The sequence below is a fragment of the Mercenaria mercenaria genome, chromosome 8 (assembly GCF_021730395.1).
Source record: "Mercenaria mercenaria strain notata chromosome 8, MADL_Memer_1, whole genome shotgun sequence".
Classification (NCBI taxonomy): domain Eukaryota; kingdom Metazoa; phylum Mollusca; class Bivalvia; order Venerida; family Veneridae; genus Mercenaria; species Mercenaria mercenaria.
In genome coordinates this window covers 13,370,791-13,385,269 of record NC_069368.1, presented here as the reverse complement: position 1 = coordinate 13,385,269, position 14,479 = coordinate 13,370,791, and the positions used below count along the sequence as shown (strand labels likewise).

At 37.4% G+C, this 14,479-nt stretch overlaps 1 protein-coding gene across 1 annotated transcript in view; it reads left to right on the top strand.

Annotated features, from left to right (window-relative positions):
* Positions 1 to 11,284, top strand: part of LOC123523023 (DNA polymerase kappa-like) — a 94,293-nt gene extending 83,009 nt beyond the window's left edge. Inside the window, exons 13-14 of the mRNA XM_045300606.2 lie at positions 1,663 to 1,855; positions 8,045 to 11,284. Of these exons, the coding sequence (XP_045156541.2) occupies positions 1,663 to 1,855; positions 8,045 to 8,156 (305 nt within the window). The 3' untranslated portion in view covers positions 8,157 to 11,284. The remainder of the gene's footprint in view (positions 1 to 1,662; positions 1,856 to 8,044) is intronic.
* The last annotated feature ends 3,195 nt before the right edge of the window (positions 11,285 to 14,479 follow it).

Here is a 14,479-nt window from a genome sequence, read left to right as displayed (position 1 = left end):
CAGGTCAAACTGCTGGTTGGATTTCAACAAGATCAGTACCAAGCCTAGTTGTGCATATCATAGACACATTCCACTTCGCTGCTCAAAATAGCTGCTGTAGCTGAAAATAGAAAAATCTTGTCCGTCTTTCACAGGTCAAACTGCTGGCCAGACTTTGACGAAACCTCATAGGAGTTTTGTTGTGCATATTGCTAAGACGTTCTGTTTCGCTGCACAAAATGGCCACTAGAGCTGAAAAAAGAAAAATCTTGTCCGGCTTTCACAGGTCAAAATGCTGGCTGGATTTCTAAGAAACTTCACGGGAGTGATCAGTACCAAGCCTAGTTGTGCATGTCTCTGTCACGTTCCGTTTCGCTGTACGAAATGGTTGCCAGAGCTAATGGTATACACTGGGGGAGACATACTTTTTTGCCCTGTCCGTCCATCCGTCCGACTGTCACACTTAATTTCCTTACAATAACTGGAGAACCATTTGACCTACAACTTTCAAACTTCATAGGGTGGAAGGGCTTATGGAGCAGACAACCCCTATTGCTTTTGGGTCACTCTATCAAATGTCGAGATCAAGGACTGAGAGACACGAACACTGAAAACGTTTTCCGATCAATAACTTAAGAACCACTTGACCAAGAATGTTGAAACTTCATAGGATGACTGGACATGCAGAGTAGATGACCCCTATTGATTTTGAAGTCACTCTGTTAAAGGTCAAGGCCACAGGGGCCTGAACATGGATAACCCCTTCTGATCAATAACTGTAGAACCACTTGACCCAGAATGTTGAAACTTCATAGGATGATTAAACACGCTGAGTAATTGACCCCTATTGATTTTAGGGTCACTTTATTAAGGGTCAAAGTCACAGGGGGCTGAACATGGAAATCCATTACCCATCAGTAACTTGAGAAGCATTTGACCTAGAACCGTCAAACTTATAATATGATAGGACTTATTGAGTAGATGGCCCCTATTGTTTGGTGGGTCACTTGATCAAAGGTAAGGGTCACAGGGGCCTGAACATTGAAAATCGTATCTGATCAATAACTTGAGAACCACTTGACCCAGACTGTTGAAACTTTTTAGGATGATAGGACTTACAGAGTGACCCTTATCACTTTTGGGGTAACTTTTGTAAAGATCAAGGTCACTTGCCTGAACATTGAAAATGCTTTCTGATCAATAACTTGAGAATCGCTGAAACTTCATAAGATGCTTGAGCATGCAGAGTAGATGTCCCCAATTGAATTTGAGGTCACTCAATCAAAGGTCACAGGCCTGAAGATGGAAAACCATTTCAGATCCATAACTTGAACCACTAGGCCCAGAATGTTGAAACTTAGTGGGATGATTGGACATGCCGAGTAGATGATCCCTATGCAGCCAACCATCAGTGTCTCTTTGACTTTCCCTTATGTCCTCTATTGACTTCTTACCTATTACTATGTGCTGGGGGAGACATGCGCTTTTCTACAAAAGCATCTTCCAGTTACTTTTACATGCTACAAAAAATAAAGCATGCCTTAGTTGTGGTGATGGTATGTCTATAAGAGGATGATGAATGCTCTAGGCCCTAAAACTGTATGTGATGTAATCAGTTGGAAAAAGACAACACCTTTCATCACAGGAATAATGGCCTGTTTTATATACCATATTGTGTTTTAGGTGATCAAGATGATGATGATGATGATGATGGAGGGAGGGAAGGGTCATTACTGGTATGTCCTATATGTAACGTTGAGCAGAGGTCAGCCGACTTGAATGAGTTTAACAGTCATGTAGATTCTTGTCTCAGTAGAGGAGCTATATCAGAAATACTTAAAGAACAGAAGAAAACAGAAAGTGGAATCTTAAAAAGGTAACTAAAAGTTTAAAACATTATTGCTTCAAGTTATGTGTCTGTCTTGTCTTGTAACAATTTTGTTTATATTGGGCTATTTCTGTGAAATGGTTTAATTTTTGTCGAGCCCACTTGCAGTGAGCTCGATATAGTCGTCACTTTTGGCGGGCTGGTGTATGTGTGCGTCTTTCTGTCCATCTGATTTTGTCCAGACCATAACTTTGACATGTAAGGACCAATCTTGTTTATATTTGGCATGAATGTTTACCACAAAGAGTGTCATGTGTAAACCCCATGTTCATATCTGTAGGGCAATGTTTCAGTTGGAGGTCCAAAGGTCAAATTGAAGTTTGTCAGGACGATAACTTGACATGCATGGACCAATATTGTTTATATTTGGCATGAATGTTTACCTAAATGAGAAGGAGTGTCATGCGCAAATCCCATCTTCCTATCTCAAAGGTCAAGGTCACAGTTGGAGGTCAAAGGTCAAATTAAAGTTTGTACGGAGCATTTCCTCTTCATGCATGATGGGATTTTGATGTAACTTGGCATGAATGTTTACCATTATGAGACGGAGTGTCATGCGCAAGAAGCAAGGCCCTTGGTCTAAGGTCCTGGTCACACTTAGAGGCCAAAGGTGCTGGCGGGCTTGACATTCTCCCCGCAGGCATGCAGAATGTATTTCTAGTTTAGGCATTAGGTTTCATGGTTTTGGGGAAAATGGCCTCTTTCATGAGGACCTCATTCATTGATTTCAATTTTTGAAGATGGAATAAAAAGGAACTGGCTGTGCTCATTGGGATTTTAATTTCTAAGTCTAGTAAAGACCTTATTTTGTCTCTCTCTGTTTTTGCCCTGTCTGTCTGTTACACTTCATTTCCGATCAATAACTGGAGAACCATTTGACCTAGAATGTTGAAACTTCATTGGGTGTTAAGGCTTATGGAGTAGACAAACACAGTTTTTGGGGTCAATCCAAAGGTCAAGGTCACAGGGGCCAGAACATGGAAAACCATTTCCGATCAAAAACTTGAGAACCACTTGGCTCAGATCATTGAAATTTCATGGGATGATTGGACATGCTGAGTAGATGATCCCTGTTGCATTTCAGTCACTAAGCCAACCATTAGTGTCTCTTTGATTTTTGCTCTTGTACCCTATTGATTTCTTGTCTACTACAACTATGCTTTGGAGGGAGACATGTGCTTTTCTACAAAAGCATCTTCTAGTCTTAGAGGGACCTTATTGGCAGAGAGGTTACAGTCTTTGCTTGGGGTGTAGAATTCATGTGACTGGTAGTTATTCGTTTGGCTTACAGACAGTTGGTGCTTTTACCGAGGTGGAAAAGTCATCATGTGACCTATATTGTGTCAAAATGACCTAAATCCCAATAAAAGAAAAAGCAGTATCTTTGAAAACTTATAAGGATGATAATAATAGCAAAGTTTGTGATTTTTAGTTTTTAATCCCCTTCCAGGAGTGGTAGGGGGTTATAGGAATGGTCTCCCTCTGTCCTTCAATCTGTAACAGTTGTGTCTGCTCCATATAACTTAAACCCCTTGAAGGATTTTCATGAAACTTTGGTCAAATAATTACACCTTATCAAGATGATGTGTACAACTCGTGAGTTAGCCATGTCGGCTCAAGGTCATGGTTACAGCTCAAGGTCAATTCCATTTTGTGTCTGCTCTATATCTCCTAAACCCCTTAAAGGATTTTCATGAAACTTTAGTCAAATGATCACCTCATCAAAACGATGTGCAAAACTCACAAGTCAGCCGTGTCGACTCAAGGTGAAAGTCACAGCTCAAGGTCAAATGTTTGAGCCTTCCATTTTGTGTCAGCTCTGTATCTTCTAAACCCCTTGAAGGATTTTCACTTTGGTCAAATGATTACCTCGTCAAGACAATGTGCAGAACTCCTGAGTCAGCCATATCAGGTCAAGGTGAAGGTCACAACTCGGGGTCGAATGTTTGAGCCTAACATTTTGTGTACGCTCTGCAGCTCCGAAACCCCTTCAAGGATTTTCATGAAATTCGGGTCAAATGATCACCTGATCAAGACGATATGCAGAACTCATGAGTCAGTCATGTTGGCTCAAGGTCAAGCTCACAACTCAAATGTCAAAGGTTTGAGCCTTCCATTTTGTGTCCTCTCTGTATCTCCTAAACTTGAAGGATTTCAATATGACTTGGCTGTAATATTCCCCTTATCAAGACGATGTACAGAACTCAAAATTCACCCTTGTCAGCTCAAAGTTAAGGTCACGACTAAAATGTTTGAGCCTTCAGTTTCCTGTCCCCTCCTTTGCTGCCAAACTTGAAAGATTTTCTTGAAACTTTGATCAAGTGTTCACCTTATTGAGATAGTTTGTAAAACCCATGAGTCAGCCATGCAGGCTCAAGGTCAAGGTCACTATAAAATATACTTAACAGCGTTTTTTTCCTCTCAACTTATACATATTTTCAACACCGGAAGGGACGTATTATTAGCTCACCTGTCACAGAGTGGCAGGGTGAGCTTTTGTGATCGCCCTTCTTCCGTTGTCCGTCCATCATCCACAATTTCATTGTGAACACAATAGAGACCACATTTTGTATTTGATTTTAATCAAACTTGCACACAACTTATATGACCATAATATCTCGAATCCTTTTGAAAACTGGCCAGATCCCATCCAGGATTCCAGAGTTATGGCCCCTTAAAGGGCCAAAATTTGCCATTTTTGGCTTGTGAACACAATAGAGACCACATTTTGCAATCAACTTTAATTAAACTTGCACACAACTTGTATTGTCATAATATCTTGGTTTCTTTTGAAAACTGGCAAGATCGGTTCATGGGTTCTAGCGTAATGGCCCCTTAAAGGGCCAAAATTTGCCATTTTTGGCTTGTGAACACGATAGAGACAATATTTTGCAATCGACTTTAATCAAACTTGCACACAACTAGTATTGGCATAATATCTCAGTTCCTTTCAAAAACTGGCCAAATCTCATCATGGGTTCCAGAGTTATGGCCCCTTAAAGGGCCAGAAATTGCTATTTTGGCTTTTGCAGCCATATAGATACTTCATTTATGGTTTGATTTGATACAAACTTGTTAAATATCTTCAACAACAATAAACCTTGGATTCCATGATGAATCTGTCAGATCCAATCTTAGGTTCTGGAGTTACAGCCCCTGATTGATGCCTAAAAGAGTCAAAATTTCATAATGTTTACCATGTGAACACGATAGAAGTGACATTTTATATTTGATTTAAACCACACTTACAAAAACTTTTAGTCACAATAAGATCTAGGTGTTCCTTTCCAAAACCGGCTAGATTCCATCATGGGTTCTAGAGTTACTGCTCCTGAAAGGGGCAAAATTTTCTATTTTGGCCGTTTCAGCCATATAGAGGTTTCATTTATGCTTTGATTTGACAAACTTGCACAGAATGATTATCTTGATGATCTCTAGGCCTGGATTGAAACTGGATCCTGACAGGTCAAAGACTAGGTCATCTGGTCAAATCAAAGGAAAAGCTTGTTAACAACCTAAGAGGCTCCATTATGACCCTATCTTCATGAAAGTTGGTCAGAATGTTTATCTTGATGATTTCTAGGCCAAGTTTTTAACTGAGTCATATAGGGTCAGAAACTAGGTCATCAGATCATATCTAAGGAAAGTTAACTCTTCATGAAACTTGGTCAGAATGTTTATCTTGATGATTCCTAGGCCAAAAGGTTTGAAACTGGGTCATATGGGGTCAAAAACTAGTAAGGAAAGGCTTGTTAACACTCTTGTTTATTTGATGTGCATGAAATTTGGTCAGAATGTTTGTCTGCATGAAAAATCTTAAGAATTTTTACCTTGGTCATATTAGGTCAAAAACTAGGTCACCAGGTCAAATCAAAGAATAAGCTTGTTGACACCCTAGGTTTCAGTCTGTCCATCTGTCTGTAGACACAATCTTGTGCACACCAACTCCTCATCCCCTTGTCACAATTTAATGAAACTTCACACAAGTGATCAGTAACAATAGTAGTTGTGAATGGTGCATGTTAGGTTCTTCCAGAAAAAAAGTTTGCAGGGTTAGGGGACTTTGTTTTTTGTTACTGTACTATATTCATAGAGTCTGCATATGCAATCTTGTGCGCGCATAATCTCCTGAACCCATGCACACAATTTGATGAAACTTAAAACAAGTGATCAGTAGTCACCCTAGTTGTGCATGGTGCATGTTGGGTTCTTTCAGAAAAAAAATCTGCACAGCTATGGGACTTCGTTTTTTATGCCCCCTCTTTTGGGTGGGGGGCATATAGATTTGCCCTTGTCTGTCTGTCCTTCCGAGAATGTTGTGTCGCGCGTAGCTCCAAAAGTATTTGACGTAGAGTCACAAAACTTGACAGGAATGTTGGTCAGTATGTGTAGTTGTGCACGGTTTTGCGTCCGGATTCATTCATTCATGTAGGAGTTATGGCCCCTGACTTTGTAAAAATTGGTCATTTTAATGTTGTGTCGCGCCTAGCTCCAAAAGTATTTGACCTAGAGTCACAAAACTTAACAGGAATGTTGGTCAGCATGTGTAGTTGTGCACCTGGGGTATTGCATCTGGATTCATTCAGTTATGTAGTAGTTATGGCCCCTGACTTAGTAAAAAATTTGTCATTTTAATGTTGTGTCGCGCGTAGCTCCAAAAGTATTTGACCTAGAGTCATCAAAGTTTACAGGAATGTTGGTCAGCATGTGCAGTTGTGCACCTGGGGTTTCGCGTCCGGATTCACTCAATCTTGTAGGAGTTATGGCCCCTGACTTTGTAAAAATTGGTCATTTTAATGTTGTGTCGCGTGTAGCTCCAAAAGTATTTGACCTAGAGTCACCAAAGTTTACAGGAATGTTGGTAAGCATGTGCAGTTGTGCATCTGGGGTTTCGCGTCCGGATTCATTCAGTCCTGTAGGAGTTTTGGCCCTTGACTTAGTTAAAAATTGGTCATTTTAATGTTGTGTCGCGCGTAGCTCCAAAAGTATTTGACCTAGAGTCATCAAAGTTTACAGGAATTTTGGTCAGCATGTGCAGTTGTGCACCTTGGGTTTCGCGTCCAGATTCACTCAGTCGTGTAGGAGTTATGGCCCCTGACTTAGTTAAAAATTGATCATTTTAATGTTGTGTCGCGCGTAGCTCCAAAAGTATTTGACCTAGAGTCACCAAGGTTTACAGGAATGTTGGTCAGCATTTGCAGTTGTGCACCTGGGGTTTCGCGTCTGGATTCATTCAGTCTTGTAGGAGTTTTGGCCCTTGACTTAGTTAAAAATTGGTCATTTTAATGTTGTGTCGCACGTAGCTCCAAAAGTATTTGACCTAGAGTCACCAAAGTTTAAAGGAATGTTGCAGGTCAGCATTTGCGGTTGTGCACCTGGGGTTTCACGTCCGGATTCATTCAGTATTGTAGGAGTTATGGCCCCTGACCTAGGAAAAAATTTGTGTCCTTTGTCATATAGTGGGGGCATCTGTGTCCCACGGACAGATTTCTAGTTATCAATATACATACAGTCTGCATATACAATCTTGTGCGCGCCTAATCTCCAGGACCCTTGCACACAGTTTAATGAAACTTCACACAAGTGATCAGTACCAACCCTAGTTGTGCATGGTGCATGTTAGGTTCTTTCAGAAAAAAAATTCTGCAGAGTAATGGGATTTCGTTTCTTGTTACTATACTATATATACATATAGTCCACATAATGATGCACTCTTGTGTTTGTCAAATTGCAATGTACTGTGTCAGAGTGTGCGGGGGGTACATTCATCACTTTCAGTGATAGTTTTAGTTTTTACATGAAACATTTCATTTTCTTGCATATAATGCCACATTCTCAGTATATAAGTTATAAATAGCAGTAACTTAACCTTCAGAGGATTCAAGAATTTCATATGGCTGCTGCATTTGCTTCACAAGTACCCAACAACTTCCTCACATGAATCAGGTGTAGTGAACAAAAGATGTATAATTATTGTTTTTCTTAAGTCATAAGTGGAAACATTTTCTGCACACCGGGAATTTACTCTTGATCTCTAGATTGATATTTTGTACACTTGTATCCAACCTGACTGGACTGCAAGCATAACAGGGTTTGTGCATATTTCAGTGTCATATTCTCAGGTAGAATTTTTTTTTGTTCTAGACAAGTTACCGGATCATTTTTTGTACCTTTCAGGAGCAGGGCTGCGGTTACCCCAGGATCTGCCAAGGGTGCGAAGAGACGTAAAACGATGCCAAATATTTCCAAGCCATGCAGAAGCATTGCTTCTTTCTTTCAAGAGAAATGACTTGAAAGTAAACTTTGAATGAAATCATCATGTTCACATCCCATGAGGATTTCTCTTTATTACCTGTTTTTCAATGAATTATCGAAATATTCAAGTGAAATATATCCGGTATTTTCACAGTGAAAAAAATATTAAATATATTTTTCACTGGTAAGAAACTATATAATGGGTAAATTAAGACAAAATATGAAATAAAAAAATGTTTTTGTTTTACATGTAAGATCAAAATATCTTTCATTCATAAACAATATGTTTTACATTTTCACTTGTGGTTACTCCTGAAAATATTGCATTTTTTGTTCACTTATAAAAGATATTTCAATCTTACACTGAAAAGAGTTTCAGTAAAAGTTACCAACTATCCTGTTGTGCAAGATATAATTGAGCAATGTTTTAAGTTAGAAAATGACTCATTTGATGTGCAAAATAACGATGGAGGACGACTTTGTTTCTATGCCTTAAAGATGTTTTTTCACAAATATTTCTAGCAGACAGATTTTTCTATAATTTTGCATATTTATAGATTGATGTACCGCAAGTTAAGATAGACAAGAAAAACAATAGGTACCCATGTTTTTTTTTTAATAATCAAAGTTTATTAGGAGCACCAAAACTGGTATTTTTGTCTGTAGAAACAATACATACATGTCATGATAAAGCAAGTGCAAACAGCTATTTACTTAAAAATTCATTCTGATGTTATTGATTTTACTTCACAATTAATGAAACCACTATAACTATGCATAAAAAATCAACATATAGATATATCAACACAGAAAAAGAGCTCTTGAGAAATGTCGAAAATATCTGGAACTGAAAAAAAAGAAAGTATATTTCCTAAAGATAGGAAAAATCTAGCGGATAGAATTTTACCAAATTTTTGATAAGGTAAGCTAGAACTAGGACAAAAAATACTAAACCAAAAAAATAATATCAACCCTGGTCCCAGGTGCACAACTTCACATGCTGAATAACATACCTATGTTTTTTACTGTCAAGGGCCATAAATCTGGTTTTACTGAGTGAAATCTCAAATAAAGCCCCTGGTGCACAACTTCACATGTTGAATAATATTCCTGTATGGTTTCATGACTCTAGGTCATATCCTTTTTGAGATACATGCAATACAAACTTTTAAGCTCTTTATGTCCATTTTTGACTGTCAATGGCCATAACTCTGTTCTTATTATGTGAAATCCAAAATCAAAACCCCAAGTGCACAACTCCACATGCTGAATATCAATCATATGGTGTTTTATGACTCTATGTCAAATACTTTTTGAGATATACATGACACAAATTTGTATGGACCATTTGAGCATGAAGGTGATACATTACGATTTTCTGAAACCTTGTGTGACCCGAGTCGCTGAATCATTACTCGATGAAATCGTTAAACTTAGCTGTCCAAAATGTTTTCGATTCATACAAGATGATTTCTTGGACACAAACTTCCCACAACTACCCCTCCAATACAACACAATCATTCTAACAACTTTAAATTTGCATGACCATATTAGTAAATATATATTTTTTGTGCACAGACGCTCCATATCGGAGAACTATGCACTTTTGGCAGCAAATTGTGAAATATGCTTACTGTGGTTATCGCTTGCTGCGCGATTTAGTTGCGCACAAAATATTGTGATGAACTGCTTTAAATGCTTGATGCTGGCAGGCATAGACAATATCATCTTAAGTGTAGAAATTGCAAAAGAAAATATGTTGACAACGTACATAGTTGAAATGTCTTGATTAACCCCGACTTTTCCATAGTTGCCAATTTACCATCATGCTTTCTAAACAGTGTGAATTTACTCCCAGTGTAAAAATAATAATCTGGAGCACTGGTGTAAGGCTGAACTGAATTATACTTTGAACTGTTTAGCATTTGTGTTTGACTTGAACTGAATGAAGGTTGGCACTGATAAGATTATGTGTAATTGTGTTTGGCTAAGCTGAATGAAGTTCTGAACTTATATTTTGTGTAATTGTGTAAAGCTGAACTGAAGAAGTTCTGAACTTATATTTGTGTAATTGTGTAACACTGAACTGAATGAAGTTCTGAACTTATATTTTGTGTAATTGTGTAAAGCTGAACTGAAGAAGTTCTGAACTTATATTTGTGTAATTGTTTAACACTGAGTTGAATGAAGTTCTTAACTGATAGATTATGTGTAATTGTGTAATGAAGTTTTGAACATTTAAGTGTATGTGTTATTGTGTTAGACTGAACTGTGTAGTGTTTTGAACAGATAAAATTATGTGTATTAAATTTTGTAAGACTGAATGGAGTGAAGTTTTGAAGTGATATATATTGTGTAATTGCATGAGTCTAAACTGATTAATGTCTTTTATTGATGAGATTATGTGTAATTTTTGTTAGAATGAAAAGTGAAGTTTTGAACTGACAAAGAATTCATTTAACTGTGTTAGACAGAACTGAGTAATGTTTTGTACTGATATGTGTATGAGTAATTTTGTTAGATTTGTATTTTACATTTATCCTAACTGAAACAGATCATGTGTATTTATGAAAAATGAACTGACTGATGTGGTGATCTGTAATTATGTTGGGCTGAATTGAGTCAAGTTCTGAACTCCAGTGTATATGAGCCGTGCCATGAGAAAACCAACAGAGTTCGTTAACGAACAGCATGGATCCTGACCAAACTGTGCGGATGCGCAGGCTAGTCTGGATCCATGCTGGTCGCAAATGCACTATGTTGGTTTTCTCATGGTGCGGCTCATATGTAATTGTTTTAGACTGAAGTTTTGTGCTGATAAATGTATTTTTAATCATGTACGATTGAGTTGAATTATGTTTTAGCTCTCATAGGTATATATTTAAATGTGTTAAACTGAACTGAATGAAATTGTCATGTTGATTTTAGCCTACCACAATATATTGGAATGAAATGTTGAACAGAATTAAATGGCAATTTTCAGTGATAATAGTGAGTTTCAGATTGTTAGAGATCGAGCTAATAATAGAAACTGATGTGCTTAATTAGATGGAAAGAGTTTTGGTTTGAATGTTTTTGCATTTTGATACATTTTATGATAAACTGCAGTCTGTTGTCATGTTACAACTTTCCAGTATTGAGGAAGACCCAGGGTACTACTTTGACCCATGGTTGGACACATGGTAACAACCAGTGACCTTCTGGAAGTCAGCTGTATATTACCCTTATTGTTTTGTGGTTCAGTTATATATCTTTATATATATGTATATGTCTAAGGTTGCATTGCTAATGACTAGAGCTAACAGATGATTGACTTTTGAATTCAAAATGGTCATTGAATCAGTTGGTGACATTTTGCAACAGAGAAATGGATGGTTCAGTACGTCAAACTATGTTTATATGAGCCGTGCCATGAGAAAACCAACATAGTGGCTTTGCGACCAGCATGGATCCAGACCAGCCTGCGCATCCGCGCAGTCTGGTCAGGATCCATGCTGTTCGCTAATAGTTTCTCTAATAGTAATAGGCTTTGAAAGCGAACAGATGAATCCTGACCAGACTGCGTGGATGCGCAGGCTGGTCCGGATCCATGCTGGTCGCAAATCCACTATGTTGGTTTTCTCATGGCACGGCTCATATAAACTATGCTGCATTATATTATTTAGGTTTCTTGTTATTTTGTATGGTTAAGGAAAAGTGCTGGGCAATTCATTTGGTTGTTGACTGTATAATCCATGCACTAAATCTGTATTTTACATGTATAAGGGCATTTGATGTAGATATTATTTCTGGTATATATTTGTTGTATTTTGATGAAAAACTCCTCAATTTTGCTAAGATAAAAGCTATGGAAATAAAACTTGCTTTGTATGAAATTGTTACTGTAATCAGATATATATTTCAATAAATATTATATTAAATAAATGCATCATTTTGTACTCTGTTTAAAACTGTGTTTTTATGCCCCGGAAGGGAGGCATATAGTTTTTGAACCGTCTGTCGGTCTGTCAGTCTGTCCGCAATTTTCGTGTCCGGTCCATATCTTTGTCATCAATGGATGGATTTTCAAATAACTTGGCATGAATGTGTACCACAGTAAGACGACGTGTCGCACGCAAGACCCAGGTCCGTAGCTCAAAGGTCAAGGTCACACTTAGACGTTAAAGGTCATTTTTCATGATAGTGCATTCGTGTCCGGTCTATATCTTTGTCATCCATGGATGGATTTTCAAATAACTTGGCATGAATGTGTACCACAGTAAGACGATGTGTCGCGCGCAAGACCCAGGTCCGTAGCTCAAAGGTCAAGGTCACACTTAGACATTAAAGGTCATATTTCATGATAGTGCATTGATGGGCGTGTCCGGTCCATATCTTTGTCATTCATGCATGGATTTTAAAATTATTGGGCATGAATGTGTACCACAGTAAGACGACGTGTCGCGCGCAAGACCCAGGTCCGTAGGTCAAAGGTCCTAAACTGTAACATCGGCCATAACTATTCATTCAAAGTGCCATCGGGGGCATGTGTCATCCTATGGAGACAGCTCTTGTTGCTTCAGGTTCTGTACTATGTGCATGCATGCATGTGTAAGATATGCATACAATATGACTGTGCAGGGATGCACTCCCCTGCTGAAAATTCTTGATAAGTTTAGCAGTGATGACCCTATGAATAAATCATACATTTGGTAGGAATTTCAAGATTTTCAATTGTTTTTATAATCCGCTGCTGGTAACTAAACTATCCATTGAATTTTGGAAGATTTACTTTCAGGTAAGAAAGGTTATTGCACTCGTGTTGGCATGTACTTAAAGATTTATATGGAGTCCAATATCTTCTTCGTTACTAAAGATATTTTTGCTAAAAACGCTGTACTTGCTTATAGTGACAGTGTACATGAATGTGACAAGATACATAACTCTACCTGCAATATTTCTCTCAACTTTTGGTCACATTTTGTCAAAGTTATGCCCCTTTTAACATGAAAATTTGATGAAATGTTGAAGCTCATACTTTTTCAAAATTATACCCCTGTTGAACTTTGAATTTTGGTGAAAGGTTTCTAGGGCACTATGGAATGCTTTCAAACTTTTGTGCAAGTCTTTGGTATCATGAAATGATTAGTTTTAGTTTTCTAAGTTACTAAGTGCCTTGCATTGTATAGAATAATGCCTTTAGAACATTTTTGTATGTAAGCAAGTATTATGTAAAAGTGGTTTGGAACAGTTCAGCATGCTGTCATTGGACATTCTTCTTATTATTATTATACCACATTTATGTAGCACTCTTTTCATGCACACTTACATATTCAAAAGTGCTTTACAGAATAAATTGCAAACAATGCAAACAAATGCGCATTCAAAAGAAAGAACCATATACATACATATTTAAAAGTATTTAAGTGACCCTTGGATAAAATACTGTATTACGCAGTTTTATGAACAGAACAAAAAATGTATCAGTCAGTTAATGAAATGTTGTACAAAGAAGTGAGTTTTTTGCAGGCTTTTGAAAGCAGCTAGCAAGTGAGCTTTCATGATCTTTACGGGGCGGGAGTTCAAAAGCTTTGGCACAGAGAAGAAAAGCTGCAGTTGCCATACATCATGGTTTTAGTTTTTGACATAACCGGTGACAGTGTGTCTTAGGTTTCTGACTGGCTTATACACTTCTATCATATCCCTTATATAGGCAGGGGACTGATTGTGTAAAGCCTTAAAGAGAATTCCTATAGTTTTTTTCCTTTCATAGAATTTTTTTAAATTCACATAATTATATGATACGAAAATTTGTGCTGAAAACAATGAACAAATAAAAACAATAGGCCACCAGGCTTGTTTTTGTGAAAAATTGTTTTGAACACACCCACTGTTTCTGAAACTGCCAGCGATTTTTCAACATTTTCATAATTTTCTGCTTTTTGTATAAATAACAACCAAAATATACATCAAGACAGCACAATACAGTTTTTTCTATTTACAGACTTTCTTATATACTTATTTGATATCATAGTCATATTTGTAATACTCTATCCATACAATAATGGCTACAAATGAAAAAAAAATATTGTTTCATATTTACTTTTGTGAACTGTTTTCAATGAAAAATACCCATAGTGAAGAATATTATTTTAAATTTTGAAAAAACTCTTTCATAGAATTTTTTCCTGTTTTTCTTGTGTATAGATAATAGTATTGTGAGCATAAAAAAGGCTAAAAATATATGGGTCACCAGGCTAAATTTTATGTTAAGACCGCTAGAATACAACACCTGTTCGGACGGAAAATGGCGCGAACCTGGCCAAATTGATTACATGTATGTCTGCTAGAAGTTAAAAAAAGTTTTAAAAATTCTTA